At 36.7% G+C, this 15,114-nt stretch overlaps 1 protein-coding gene across 8 annotated transcripts; it reads left to right on the top strand.

Annotated features, from left to right (window-relative positions):
• The first annotated feature begins 3,124 nt into the window (after nucleotides 1–3,124).
• Nucleotides 3,125–14,198, top strand: NOA1 (P-loop containing nucleoside triphosphate hydrolases superfamily protein). Of its 8 annotated transcripts, none has more exons than XR_016048042.1 (13): nucleotides 3,125–4,029; nucleotides 4,886–5,033; nucleotides 5,507–5,593; nucleotides 5,695–5,774; nucleotides 5,979–6,060; nucleotides 7,288–7,308; nucleotides 9,449–9,494; nucleotides 9,874–9,989; nucleotides 10,960–11,073; nucleotides 11,302–11,397; nucleotides 11,527–11,666; nucleotides 12,534–12,643; nucleotides 13,798–14,198. XR_016048042.1 is itself a non-coding variant. In XM_088856342.1 (13 exons), exons 1-13 carry the CDS (start codon nucleotides 4,022–4,024, stop codon nucleotides 14,051–14,053), a joined length of 1,254 nt encoding a protein of 417 aa, XP_088712468.1. In that variant the 5' UTR covers nucleotides 3,125–4,021; the 3' UTR covers nucleotides 14,054–14,198. The 8 variants fall into 8 exon arrangements, 3 of the variants coding, with proteins under 3 accessions (XP_088712468.1, XP_006838192.1, XP_020519609.1); XR_016048038.1 differs by having other exon boundaries at nucleotides 4,848–5,033; XR_016048039.1 differs by having other exon boundaries at nucleotides 4,848–5,033; nucleotides 7,288–7,353; nucleotides 11,577–11,666.
• Nucleotides 14,199–15,114: the final 916 nt, after the last annotated feature.

Genomic DNA, 15,114 nt, shown 5'->3' with positions numbered 1-15,114 from the left:
GATGATTGTTTCTATGTTTCAAAAGTAAATAGTCTCATTGTATACATTTTCTCATCTTTCATTCGCATTGTGAATATCTCGCAAAAAAACAAATAAAAAAATGAAAGTAATATTTGTCTTAAAAGCACAGCTCTAGGTTCATCCGAACGATTTAGACGATGTCCTTTAGGAAAATTGACTTCGAGCAACTCCATATTTATAAAATTGATCTCAAATGATCATATGAAATATTTCAAATAAGAAGTTCATTCATTTACTTATTTTACTTATTTCTAAAAGAAAAATAATCAAAACGTTTCTTTCATATAATCATTTCCACTAAAACATTGTACAAAATTTCTAAATTACCAATATTGAACAGTGATGGACATTTTGTTAATTTGGTCTACTTAAGTGGCTTAATCTAAATTACAAAAACACCCATGAACATAAAATTATAGATTGACCCAAGTACTCTTAATGATATTTTCATCATTTATAGTTTTGTATTACTAGCCAAAAATAGCTAGCTATATTCATAATTTAGCTCAAGCCACTAAAGTAAGTCAAATTATTAAAATGTCTTAGTTGTTCAATACGTTAAATCATGAACCCCCGTTTATTTTGGGATGCTTGAACAATTTTTTGAAGGGGATATTTTATAATTTGAGACCTAAAAATTCAACCTACATAAGATCTTTGGGCCCGTTTAGGGCCAATGTCAAATAAAAAAACCTTCTCATTAAAAAAAATTGTAATTTTTTTCAACCTTATTAACAAATATTATCATATTTTTTTATTAGTTTGTTAGACTGTTTGGATGGTATGCACATATTAAAATGAGTTTCGCAGAGGAACAGGCACCGATCAGAATAACATACGCTCTCTCCTCATACAAGTCCTACCGGCTTCATTTGAGAGAGTGAAAGAAAATGCTTGCCTCACTTGAAGCTCCATTCGAGAGAGTGAAAGAAAATGCTTGCCTCACTTGAATTTGGTGTTGTAGTTATGCAGGCAGTCAAGCATGGTGGTGGAGTGGAAATGAGTTGCAACTGACATTTAGAGAGAGAAAATGGCACCATAGCCAAAGCCCAAACCCTAGTTTTTGCAATTCTTATTCGTCATCCATTTTTTTCCATTTCGGACCATACAACTCTTATTCCGTAGCCATTTTACAGATATGGGATTTGAGTTTTTTTGATCTTTCGGTGTTGAAGCTTGGGAGCAAAAGATGGATGGTTTTTATAGAGAGGGGCTTTGGGGTGATTGGTTTTTGGTGATTCAAGTTTAGAGAGAGAAAGTAGAGAGATGGGTTTTGGGCGTTTCTGTTGTTAATGAGTTCGTGAGAGACGGCCCATCTTAAAAAAATCAAGTTTTTGTCAGAAAAAATCAAGTTTTTGTGAGAAGAGTGCAAATATGCCTCCCCGTTCTTGCTTCTTCCTTCGCGCTTGGTCTTCTTGACTTGATTTCTTCGACAAGGGGAGGGTTGGGGCTAGGGCTTTTACTCGCTCCCAATGTGCAGAGAGGTGAGGGGAGGGAAAGTGCTGAGAGGGCGTGAGGGAAAGCAGTGAGAGGGAGAGGAGAAGTATGGGAGAGAGTGGAGTAGGGTTAGGGCTTCAATGTGCAGAGAGGTGATGAGACGGAAGAAGGGGCGAGAGATGGAGATCAGGGTTTCAATGTTCCATGCAACAAGTCTCTCTCTCTAGTTTCGTCTCTCACTCAATACAAAAACTAGAGAAAAAGAGGGCTTTGTCACTGAGAGAGATAGAAGGCTTTGTCACTGAGAGCAGAGAGGTGATAGTGGAGAGAGAGCAGAGAGGCGATAAGGAGGTAGAGCAAAGAGGGTTGAGAGAGAGTGAGGCGAGAGAGAGCATAAGAAGCGTGGAAGGAGACGAAGGAAAATGCCATTATAAAAAATTCAAATCCAACTCGATTTTTTATTTATAGTGAATTTTGCCTTGACACGATTTATTTTTTCTTCCAATATAAAATTATGGAAAAATTGTGTAGTTGTCCAAACGGACAAAGTCCATTTCACAAGATTTTTTGATTGCAATCCAAAAATATTCCAATTTTGGGTACATCCAAACTGGCTTTTAATGATACTGTTATACAATATAGTTAATTTGGAGTATTTTTTTAGAGATAGTCTATAAAGCGATCATTTATCTTTTGTACAAGGAGGTCACAACTATTTCCACTCATTAGATGTTAAATTGGATGGTTTGGGGTGAATCACGAAGTTCGAGAATTCCTATTTGGAATTTTGTGTCTATTCAACGATACTTTTACAACCATCCATTTTGAAATTCAAGAGACAAGAGTGAGTATTTGAATTGTTTATAAAACTAGCATTTATCTTTGTACTAGGAGGTTTAAACTATTCCTACTTATTAGGTGTGTTCGATTGGAAAGTCATCGCGAGCTGCATCTCCCACTTTGGATTCAGACGCCTCGTCTTCCCTATACAACATGTTGGCCCACACCCGCTTATCAAATGAATGGGACAATCAACTGAACAACTTCTCAATACAACTCCTTCCAGGAGTAAGAGAATTGATTATCAACATATCAATGGTTTGATCGCTTCATTCTACAAAGATAGACCCAACGAGTGGAGTGCATAAGCACGGAGCGAGCCATGAGCGGGAACGAACAGAAAGGTTAACTCCCCCAAACTATAAAAAAGAGCCCCATCGATTGATGCGTAAAGGCTTTGTTGGCCCCAGCCCTACCCCTACAGATCTAAACGCTAGCTAATATGATCTAGGTAGCCATGTTACAAAGAAAAGAGCCAGAATTGCTTCGGTAAAACCGGACCCCCCTTTTTCCTCATAATGTAGTGCGCACATCCCTTTTTTAGGTGATAACTGTTTGCTAGGAGAATCTCCAAGTGGATTGGATGGTTTGGGGTGAGTTACAAAATTCGAGAATTTCTATTTGAAACATTGTGTCTATTCAAAAATATTGTTGCAACTATCCATTTTAAAATTTAAGAGACAATAGTGAGTTTTGGGATTGTGTGTATAAAAGGCATTCATCGTTTGTACAAAAGCGTCATAATTATTCCCACTTAGGTGTTAAATTGGATAGTTTTTGGTGAGTCAAGAATAATTTATATTTGGAACTCTGTCTATTCAATGATACTGTTACAACTATGCATTTATAAATTCAAGAAACAAGAGCGATTGTGACCTCTGTAGGCAAAACATGAAAGATAGATAGTATTTTTATAAACAACCCCATTTATTCAAAATATTAGGATCGATCAAAATATCAATTCATAATTATTTTTGAAGAAAAGATCAGATTTTGAGTTCAGGCCTTTCCCTGCAAAAAATTGTTAGTTCATGTCCAATCGTAGGTCGTCATGTTTTTGTAGGCGCATAGACAGTGCGGGTTTTTTTTTTTTTCATTTAAGGGTGATATTTGCACTCTAAAATATTTGGAATCTAAACAATATTTCTAGCATGAGTTTTGCCCGAGGGATTTTTTTGGATAGTATATACCCCTATAAAATCGTTTGGCATTGTAAATCTCACGCTCTGTCGGCTTATCAGCCAGCAGGAGAGGGAGAGGGAGAGGGAGAGGGAGGAAGGGAGAATGGCTGTGAACTCTCCTTTATCTGCACAAAACCTGTCCTTTCTCCACTCTCTTCAAATCCCTAGAAATTTCGCAGTTCCATGTCTCTGCAAAGCCCCAGAAAATGGACATAGAAAGCCAGGAAACTCGTTTCGCATTTGTCTTTGCAAAACCCTGGAAAGCCCTCAAGCGCGAGGCCCTGTTTCTCAGAGAACTCCTTCTTCGACATTGATTTCTGATTCTTCAGTCTCCAATGGCACTGGTGCGGCAGAGCCTAGCAGAGGTGAGAAGTTTTTGCAGCGGCAGATGGCCATGGCTGTTATTGATAAGACTAAGAAGAAGAAGAAGAAGGTGGAAAAGTCTAGGGTTTTGAATTCAGCCTTGGTTTGTTGCTATGGTTGTGGAGCTCCATTGCAGGTTGAAGAGGAAGATGCTCCTGGTTATGTGAATCCCGAGACTTATGAATTGGTATCTTCTTCTTTTTCTTATTTGAAAACAGTTACATGTGAATTGAAAATTGTCTAATTTGGATTTGCTCTTTTTTTGTGGTAAATGAATGTTTTGAATACTGTGTATATGAGGAAATGAATTGAATGTGTTACTTCTTTTTTTAGTGTTTTTTCCCATTTTTTGAGTAACTGAATTTAAATATCATATCATTGTTTTTTTAGTGTTCCTTATAGTGAGGAAATCAAAATTTAAAATTTTATTTTATTTTCCCCCTTTTGTTTTTAAACGAGTTTTCACTTTTTGCTTTTGAATTTCTTATGTTGCTTAGAGTACTTGTATCAGGAACTGAATCAAATGTTTTAGCTTCCTTAAAATTATGGTATTCTGTTTCATATTTTTTGAGGAAATGTAACAGTATACCAGTTTATCAGCAAATAATTAGTTTTTCCTCCCCTTTTCTATGAGGAAATGAACAAAATGTTGATGATTCTTGAATCTTTGTTGAGAAGGTTTTTTTTTTTTTGGGGGGGTCTGGGGAGAAATCTTTGTTGACAAGGATTTTTTCTCAGTTGTGAGGAAAACGCTTCAAGCACAATGAAAGAATGGAGAGAATACCAGATAAAAATTTCACTTGATTGAAACTGTATGGTTTTCTCATGTGAATACGTGATTTTACTGGAATTATTGTTCTGTTATAATACTTTAATTGAAGTTATAATATTTATTTTCTTGATTGTGAGATTTGCTTTTTACCAAGTGTTGCAAGTCTTGATTTGTAGGAGTGGCTTTTTGTGTTGAGTGTTTTGTTAAGGTATGGTCTTTCTATTTTGTTGCAGAAAAAGAGGCATCACCAACTTCGAACTGTTCTTTGCAGGAGGTGTAAGCTATTGTCGCATGGGCACATGATTACTGCAGTTGGTGGAAATGGTGGTTATTCTGGTGGTAAACAATTCATTTCTGCTGAGGAACTTCGAGAAAAGTTGTCGCACCTACGTCACGAGAAAGTTTTGATAGTGAAATTGGTAAGGTCTATAACATGTTCATAATCAAACTTTCAGCTTTCTTTTGTTGTTCAAAGCAAGCATTCAATATGATTATGCTCTTGTATGTATGTGTCGATGAATTCATGCATGTATACGTGTATGTATGTATTTACTTCTTTGTGTGGGTAAGATGGCATCTGGACCTAAAACCACGGTGCTGATACCATAAACCTCTAATCAAAGAATATAGCTGAATTGATACAGTATGATCTTTGTGCAAATATGAATATGCGTGCTTTTCCACTAGGCATCGGGCCAATGTCCCTAGTAAAAAATGATTGTGGAAATATCGACCACATTGCATGAGAAGGATGATTTTTTGTTTTCTCAAAGTATATATCACAGAGAAAGCACAGCCACTGTTGTGATATGGAAACATGTATTATGGCTTAGAATAGAAGTTGGTGACTGTGCTATAATAGTCTAAATTACCAAAACATGGTCCTTTGCAGGTTGATATTGTTGACTTCAATGGGAGTTTCTTGGCACGTATACGTGATTTAGCTGGTGCAAATCCAATTATTTTAGTCATAACAAAGGTATAATTCCACTGTGATCTTCTCTATATAATGTATGTGACTTTCGATGTTCCTTATATGCAATTACACTTACTTGAACTGGTTTCCATTTTTTTGTCTAGGTTGACCTCCTTCCCAAAGGGACTGATATGAATTGCATCGGCGATTGGGTTGTGGAGGCCACTATGAAGAAGAAGCTTAAGTAAGTGTTATTTTCAAATTTGAACTTACCGTGGGTGATTCTTTACCATTTTCATAGTTGAGAAATCTTGGTTTTATCAAAGAAAAAAGTTTCATGTGTTCTTTATCTCATATTTGTCTCTCTGGAATTTATCATGAAGCTCAAGTATCATCTTGTTCAAAACTTTTGAGGATCATTCCTTAATGGGGCATGTTACTATTGCAGTGTTATGAGTATCCACTTGACCAGTTCAAAGTCTCTAGTGGGAATTTCTGGAGTTGCATCGGAGATTCAAAAGGAGAAAAAGGTTGGTCTGTTGTAACTTTAATTATTTATTATATTAGTAAGAAAAATAAATTTGTCTTAAGAAATTTATCTTCTTTTAATTAATATAAACAATCATCAAGTTAGAAAGAAAATTACAAAAGGGATTCTAGTGTCTGAAGCCCATCATCTGGGCTACACAAGAACGTCTTTTCCACAAGCACATATGAATCCCCTTTCCCCCTAACGACTCCCGATTGTTCTTTCATAAGCTTCCATCTTGTGGAAGAGTTTCACTTCCTTTATCTTTTGACTCCTTTATTATTTGGATTATGAGCCTTCTTGAACTGGAAGGCACCAATTGTTCAAAAATCTGGGTCACTAGTTTATCAAGCTCCTTTACATGGTTTGTGGATCATGATGGCCACTCGCTGATTATTACCTTAATGTTGAAGCTTGTCCACCTCCCTTTCATGGTTCTTGGCTCCTAGTCACTTCCAGATTTACTACTTAGAGCCCCTATTGATTTTTGAGTTTCTTGTATTATACCGAGATCTTTTACTTGCAGCCTCTTGGTCTCTGGATCCATTCCCTCACTCAGAGATTTGATTAGGTTTTTTGACATTTGAACATCCCGAAATATCAACATTATTATTCTTGGTGGTGGGGTTGTAATAACTGGTGACTACTACTATTTCAAAGATCAGGTTACTGGCAAACACTATGATGGTAATCTTATTTGTTTACAAGTTTTCAATGATCCACATGACCACATGAAATATGTAGTCATCACGGTTGTCACCCTCCAATCAATGCGTTGCAAGGTGCTGAATAGGATGAACACTTGAAGTTGTGCCATGTTTGGCAAGCTTCAACTCATTGATTCGACAATGATGACCATCATGACCACATATCTCATGTGTCACATGGATCACAGTTCACTTTCCCGTTTGCTAACCATGTATACGGAATTACATTTTAGCAAAAAACCTCAATTTTTTTAAAATGCTCCTATTCCCATTAATTAATGTAGAAATGCCAATTATCTCAAGCAAAAAACCTCAAATTTTAAAAAGTGCTCCTATTCCCATTAATTAATAATAGAAATGCCAATTATCTTAATTGTGGAAACTATTTTTCTTGGAAGCTTTAGGTGAAAAAAAGAAGAAAGATGACAGATTTGTGGATTTTGATCAATCTTTTTGTCTCTTCTGCAAAATAACATATTGTAGACTGCCTTATCATGTTATTTTCCTTCTTGTTTTGACAGGGTCGAGATGTGTACATTCTGGTTAGTGCATTATTAAATTGCCAAGCTTGAGTTTTCTCCCTCAGAGTAGGATATTGTCATCATTCTTTGGTTATTGTTTTCTTACTAGAGTAGATTGGATATTTTTCCTAATTTTTTAAAACTTAAGTATCCAAGTGGATTTTGAATCATTGGTTTAGGTTAATGATATTATGTTTAGTTGGTTACAAAGTGAATTGCATGAAATTTATACCAAGACAAGGTATCAAGATTCAATACAACCAGAATGTTTATTAGAAGTTATATTGTATACCTAATCTGCACCCTTGCATATATTTGTCCATGTATTTGTCTATGTAACCAGTTTTCCTCAGCTTTATTGCCCAATGTTTTCTTGTTCTCCTGTGTACCTGCTATAAACACTCTGTGTTCCAATATTCTATGCCATCCATGGTATGGAAACAGGCATTAGTGATAGTGCTGATTGAAACAGAAGAGGAGTAAGTGATAGTTGATCATCTGTAAAATTTCGTGTTGGACTTTGTTTGTGGTTTCGGTGTGTCCATTGGATGGTTTCTAATGGCATTCTTCTAGACTGTAAGAAGTAGTAGATAAAGAACTTATGGATGTCAGTTAGAATATTTTAGGATTGAGATTATGGGGATTCAACATAACTTTTTCTCGTTTATCTCTGAGGTGGATGGCGACAATCATTGGAATCAAAGTCCTATCTACAGTTTGTTTTCATTACATAACATCGAGGGCCTCTCCTGAACCATGGAGATAAGAACTTTAAGACCCCTACTTCCCAAAAGGGCGTTCACAAAACCCTGAAGCATATATAGTTTTGGTGCCAGCATCAGAATCACACACTCAAGTTTGCATGTTTTAGTATTTAGTGAATGTGGCACCTGGCTAACTTTGCTGTTTTGGCGTATTTTTTCAAAATAAGGATAGAACAAAGGTGATTTGTGGTTTGTGGTATTTAAAGGAATTGAAGCCCACAAATGTGCAGCACTTGAACACAAGTCTGTCCCAGTGCATTATGAGCTACCAAATATCGCAATACCACAACCTCAACATTGTTATACTGGAAATAGTGTGGTATCCTCAACATTGTTATGGTTGAGGTAGTTGATCTGAACTGTATAAGGATCAAGATGTCCACTATTGTTCATCTCAAACCTCATCTTGCCAACGTTTTGAAAGATGTTATTTCTTCATCTGCATATACTGGAAATTTGAGGCAGCAATAGTTTTTTTTTTTGGGAGAAATCATGTCCTAATAATTAATATGCACCAGAATAAAGTGTAGTCAATAGGGGCTGTTATATTGGGAAACAATTGAGGCAATATGTGCAAAATGATTCTATGTTGGATAACCAGCTTTATGAAGTTAACATTGGGATCTGTCTTCTCCCACCAAAATATTGATAATTAGAGATTTGAAATGCTTATTTATGAGTGAGATTAAAAAAAAGAATAAATGTTTATTTATGAGTGAGTAATCAAAGAGAAAAAAAAAGAAGGGGAAATTATTCCTTGATTTTTCTAGCTTTGATACATTGCCCTCGGGACTGTCAATTTATTGGTTCAAATAAATGCACTTAGTGATGGTTAAGGAATTGCCTGGTGAATTTCTGAAACTGTATCAGTGAATAAAGTTGCACTTTATGCTAATTGCTTAAAAAAAATGTTTTACTTTATGGTTATTTATAAATAGAAAAAGAAGAGAAAATTATTCCTTGATTTTTCTAGCTTTGATACATTGCCCTCGGGATTGTCAATTTATTGGTTCAAATAAAGGCACTTAGTGCTGGTTAATCAATTGCCTGGTGAATTTCTGAAACTGTATCAGTGAATAAAGTTGCACTTTATGCTAATCGCTTAAAAAAAATGTTGCACTTATGTTAAAAGGAGTAACGTATTTTATCCAATAAAAGAAGTTTTCTCTCATGTTGGAGACTCATGTTCTTGTAATCTGATTTAGTTTTTCTCATGATCAGGTTCGATACATCTGTGGTATTCTATTTTTTCTATTAGCTCTTTCTCTACTAGTGATTCGATTGCATTTTAGCTTTGGAAGCAATTTCATGTAAATCCTAGATTTATTTCCTCTTAGGTTCCATTTGATTTATGATTTATAGTTGTACTTGCTACATACTAATAAATGTGTTTTCAGGGTTCGGCAAACGTTGGAAAGTCTGCATTCATAAATGCTTTGCTGAGTAATAACTTAATACTTTTCCATTTTCCATTTGCTTATAAAATTACTGCATTGTTGTTCCCTCTAAGAGATTTCTGGTGGAAGTTTCTTGTATCGCTTTGGAACTCTCCTTTTTGACTTAGTTCTATATATGCTTATGTGTGAGCTAAGCATGTAAAACTTTTTGTATTGATCATCATATTTCTAGATTTTATGAAACTTATATTAACGTAATGGAACATAAAATTGGTCATTCTATAATCAGTTATCAATATGTTCAAATTATCTAACACAGCTTTACTTTGTTTATGCTTCTTATGAAATGCTTTTTCTCCTCTCATGGTTACATTGATTGCCTGGCCTTTACATTGCTGTGCTTCTCATGGCAAATTTAATTTCAGAAATGATGGCACAAAGGGATCCAATTGCTGCAGCAGCAAGGAAGTTCAAGCCCATGCAATCTGCTGTTCCTGGAACTACTCTTGGTCCTATTCAAATTGATGCTTTTCAAGGAGGGGTATGTGTATCTTGATAGTGTCAGCTCTGTTCAAGTTCCTATATCATGGTTGTTTATGTCGTCATTGATTTCTTAAAGTATGGAATAGTATTTTATAATGTCAAAGGATTATATGCTCCTGTGAAAGGGGCTGGGGTTGTGGTGGTAGCACCCCCACACCCTAGTCACCACGTTGTGGTTTCCATTCCCACCACTAACATGGCCCCACTAACACCTTCGAAAAGTTAACTCCTAATCTACTTGAAAAGACAGGTAGGGGCATGTCTTCCCCACTAAATTACCCCCAAAAAATGGGGATTATATGCTCCCTCCGCAGCATATCATGTGCACACCCCTGTTCCTGTCCAGGATTATTCCTAGGGACCCCAAATTTTGGGGGATGTAACCTCCTCAACGTGGCAACCAACCCCACCACCCACCCCAACCCCAACGCCCCCACCCACAAACAATCTGCCAAAAAAAGAAAAAACCCCAAAAAAGAACAAAGAAAAAAAAAAAAAAAGAAGTCATATGATTTCTATATGTACCCCCCCCCACCCACAAACAATCCCCCAAAAAACGAAAAAATCCCAAAAAAGAACAAAGAAAAAAAAAGAAGAAGCCATATGCTTTCTATACGTACCTGAAAAATAATTAACATTCTAAGAGGGAATTGGAGTCCACCCAAGGTTTGGATGGCCTGATCTAAGTGTTATAAACTCAAAATCCGTTTTATTTTTTTTGAAATACTCATCTGATGATTATAAATATAAAGTGTATCTCAAAATTTCAGTTTGAAAGGAATCCTTCTAATTAGGTCTTTTGCCTGTGGGAGTAAGTTTACCATGTACTCCAGCACCCTGTTCTTATAGCTCCTTCCAGATGTGCTTCAAATGTTAATTTTAGAATATCCTAAATACTTGGTTTGATTTGTGTTGAACTTAGAAGTTCATATTACAAACTTACAGCTACTTCGTTGATACCATTTCAGAAACTCTTTGACACTCCTGGAGTGCACCTCCACCACAGGCAAGCAGCAGTTGTCCATTCTGAGGATTTGCCTTCTCTTGCCCCTCAAAGTCGCTTGAAGGGGCATACACTTCCTGTATGGTTTTTTTATTATTTTTTCCAAGTCATTCCGTTCCATGAGCATATGGTTTTTTTTCAGCTTATTTACTCTTTAACTTGGTACCCTGCTTTGCAATGTATTAAGAATCCGGAGCCCCACATTCCAAGTTTTTGGGGCTTATAACCCTTTACACATTATGTAAAAGGAAGCCTCATTTAAATAAATCTTAAATCAAAACTTTATGTAAGGTTTTGGAAATCTTAGGCCTTGGATGTGAAAAGTTCAAATCAAGAGGGAGACGGCAGCTTGAATGGGATTTCCATATTCTGGGGAGGGCTGGTCAGGATTGATGTTATAAAGGTTTGTATACGTCTTCTGATAATTAGCTGACCACGATGCCTCGTGTTAACTAATACTTTCTCTTGGGTAGAACTATTGAAGTAGAGAAAAAGAATGACTCTCCTTAAACTAATACTTTCTCTTGGGTAGAACTATTGAAAATGAGAAGAAACATAGTCGGGTTATGCGTGCAAGTGCAGGTTCTTCCACAGACACGTCTTACTCTGTATGGACCCAAAGCATTGAAGGTTCATGTAGTTCCCACTTCCAAAGCAGATGAGTTCTACCATGTAAGAAATTTCTATCATTGATTAATGCAATCACCATTTTTTTTTGTTATTATTGTCAAGGGGAATATCAGAGAAATCCAAGATACACCAGATGGCCCCCCCAAAAAGTCACATCGCCTTCACATTCAGTTAATTTTAGCCACGTGTTTTTTGAAAGTGACAGCCTTTTGTGAATGTGATGTGATTTTTTGGGCGACTATATAGTGTTTATTGGGTAGCTCTAATATTGCCTTTATTATTATTATTGCTGTTACTGTTCAGTCAATTATTATAGTTTATGTATTAAGAAACACATTGCTGTCTTTTAGTTCATTTGAATATTTCTAACCTTAAAGGACCATGACTATACTCTCTTTTGGTCCTTTTAGGTGCCCATTTGTTCATCTCTTTACCTCGCTACATGATCAACCACTTGGAAAATTAGAGCATGACTGGCTGATTACATAGTGACAAATCTTGTTCTCTTGATATTCTCAGCATTGTAGTTTCTTGGGAGATTTTTCACTAGCTTTATTTTTCTATAAGCATATATTTGTATTGTAATGTTTGTTCTAGAATATATTTTTATAGGCTTGTAAGTTCATATTTTTCTTGGAAATTTGTATAGACATTAGTTTGAATTTGTACTTTTAAGAGCATTCTAGAAGTACCACATCAAAAGAGAATAATATTTCAGGGAAAGGCAAAATCTTGATGTATTAAAAGAAATTCAGTTTTGTCAATAGACCTCACAGTATTTTCATGAGATGTAAAGGGTAATGGAAACGTTTGTGGTCACGGTCATGGTTGATTTTAGAACTTACAAAACTGATGAAGGCAATTGTCTAATCCTATCTCATTGATTCTTCCCTTTAACATTTGTTGCAGAAAGAGCTTGGAGTTGCATTGACACCACCGTCCAGCCCAGAGAAGGTGAAAGACTGGCCAGGGCTTCAGATGGTTCGCCATTTGCAAATAAAGCTGGCTGACTTAAAGAGGTGCCTACTACTACTATTACTAGAGCACTGCTGCTGCTATGACTACTACCACCACAGAATATGCAACAGCATCTATGATCATTACAAATGCTCTTAGTTGCTCAAAAATGTCATCGCTCTCCAATCAATGGATGGATAGGGATGAAGAGAGTATGGGACTTACCAATTGGCATGTTCTGGTGAATCCCACTCTGTCCATCACTGCCCTGTTGATGGGATGGCGCTAATACTGAGGACCATTTTTCTCACTGTGCATATATATCATAGTGTAGTTCCCTCTCGGTTGATGAGGAACGATCCTAGGAGATCTGATACTGCACGAAATGTGTTAGCACCCTGGTTTCCACCATCAATGACCTGCCATGGATGGCGGAGAGATGATTAACTCTGTTTGAGGAACAATGAAGAACTTGTTGACCGAGGATCATTTCCACCTGCCCTTGGTAGGCCATCAGTAAAGATCGAGGTCATACAAGTTTTGTATGGAACCATGTCCTGATAATTTTGTTTGATGATGGAAGAGGTCTCCTACAATCATTCCCCCTACTAACATGTCTTTTACAAAAAGGAATTCTGTAATGAACTTCATCTATTTTATTTATTATCATCATCATGAAAACCGGCATTACCATCTTAATCATTATCAATGGTTTGCTCATGTATCAATCAGTAAATGAATTTTAGAAACTTGCTTGTTGCATTATTTCATTTATTTATTAAAATTATCACCAGAACCACCGTAGCATATGTAACATGGGCATCTGTGTCCATGGGTTTTTTAATGCATCGACACCAAGAATAGAAAAAACCCATGTATGACCTTTGCGACTTTTTCTCAACTACTATTTTTGAAATCTCACTATAAAATTCTTACGGTCAGACAAAATCCTGCCTCCCTCATTCGTAGGACACTCACAGACATTTGTAGTGAAAGCTTACTTCAAAATTGGCATTTACACTCACAGGCATATGCCAGATGCCGACATGTAGCTATCCTTTGCTATGGAACTTGTACCATAACCATCTTCATCGCTATAACTACTGCTACCACCTTGTTTTTTTTTTATTATGATGATCACAACAACCAGTTGCAGGAGCACTTGCAGCATTGTGGTTTTGCATTTTACTTAAACTGTGAGAATTTTCATGGGCAGGCCTGCATGTGACATCGCCATATCTGGTCTAGGGTGGATAGCTGTGGAACCCATGAGTTCGATTATAGAACATGAAGTAATCGAGAGTGTTTCAAAAGAAAACTACGGGGAATTACATTTTGATGTTCACGTCCCAAAGCCTGTTGAGATTTTTGTGCGCTCCCCTTTGCCTGTGGGAAAGGCCGGAGGGGAGTGGTATGAGTTCCAAGAATTGACAGACAAGGAAGACGAGTCCAGGCCAAAATTGTACATTTAAGTCGTTTACCAATTTTGATAAAAGTTATCATCTAGTAAAGAAAGGAACATTTTGTAGTGTATTGGAGCCTCATGTCTCACTTGTTATTGTGTACGTTATGGTATAATCCCAAATTTTGATAAAGTGCTAATAGTACTTGTTCAAATCAGAGTTTACCCACCCAAAAACAAGATTCTCCTGATTTCTCTCGATTATGTATTTTTGAGTGCATAGGATGCAATTTAGACCTTGAACGTGGGTTTTTATGATCCTAAGCACATTAGGCGCCATCCCCGCCTTTCACAAAACTAGGAAATTTAGTTCTCTACATAAATATGTATTTAGTTGCCTTCCCCTAGTTAAGAAATGCATATAATTATGTATTTACTACTCTTTCTCAATCACAAGCATATTTGGTTTAGGGTTTACTGGGTGGCCAAACCCATGGTGAGAGCATAGCCTCCTTTCTCTCTCCCGAATCTCCACTATCAGCTTCACTGTCTGTAACTTCTCTACCTAGATCAGAGCTTTTCCCCCTCTTTCCTTCATTCCTTGATGCAGGAACCTAATTTTCATGGCTTAGTCGTCGAAGCTCTCTAATCGCCGACACAGGCAAGTCACTCCAACCTCCTCTCTGAGAAGGCTTAAAGCTATAGTTGCCCCCTCTGCTACCTCAGCCTTTTGCACAGTCCCATAGCTACCCACCTCCACTATTTCATCTGTTCAAAACTGTATCTAGAGTTGGGGTGCTCCTTTCCTTGAAATACATTCCATATTTCTTCACACTCTGTATCTTCCCCTATTCGTGCAAAGGGGGACCGTTGCATTCCTTGGTGTTTGATTTCAGACTTGGATGAAATTCAGCGGGATCTAAGCGACGTACATTTCTGTGCTGGTAAAAGGCATGGCAACTTCTCAAAGTTCTCTTACCTAAAAGACATGATACATCAAAATACCTGAACTCCAAAATATGAAGTTTTGAACCTAAGTCACCGAATATATACATATAAATTACCAATGAACCCAAGTTCTAAAAATAAATATTCAAATATCAATAAAGACAGCAAGAGTTCGAAGGTTTT

This window comes from Amborella trichopoda, chromosome 13, assembly GCF_054954075.1.
Source record: "Amborella trichopoda isolate Santa Cruz 75 chromosome 13, AtrichopodaSantaCruz75HAP2 v2.0, whole genome shotgun sequence".
Lineage (NCBI taxonomy): Eukaryota > Viridiplantae > Streptophyta > Magnoliopsida > Amborellales > Amborellaceae > Amborella > Amborella trichopoda.
The sequence above is the reverse complement of the archived record's forward strand: the minus strand, read 5'-3'. Positions and strand labels throughout refer to the sequence as shown.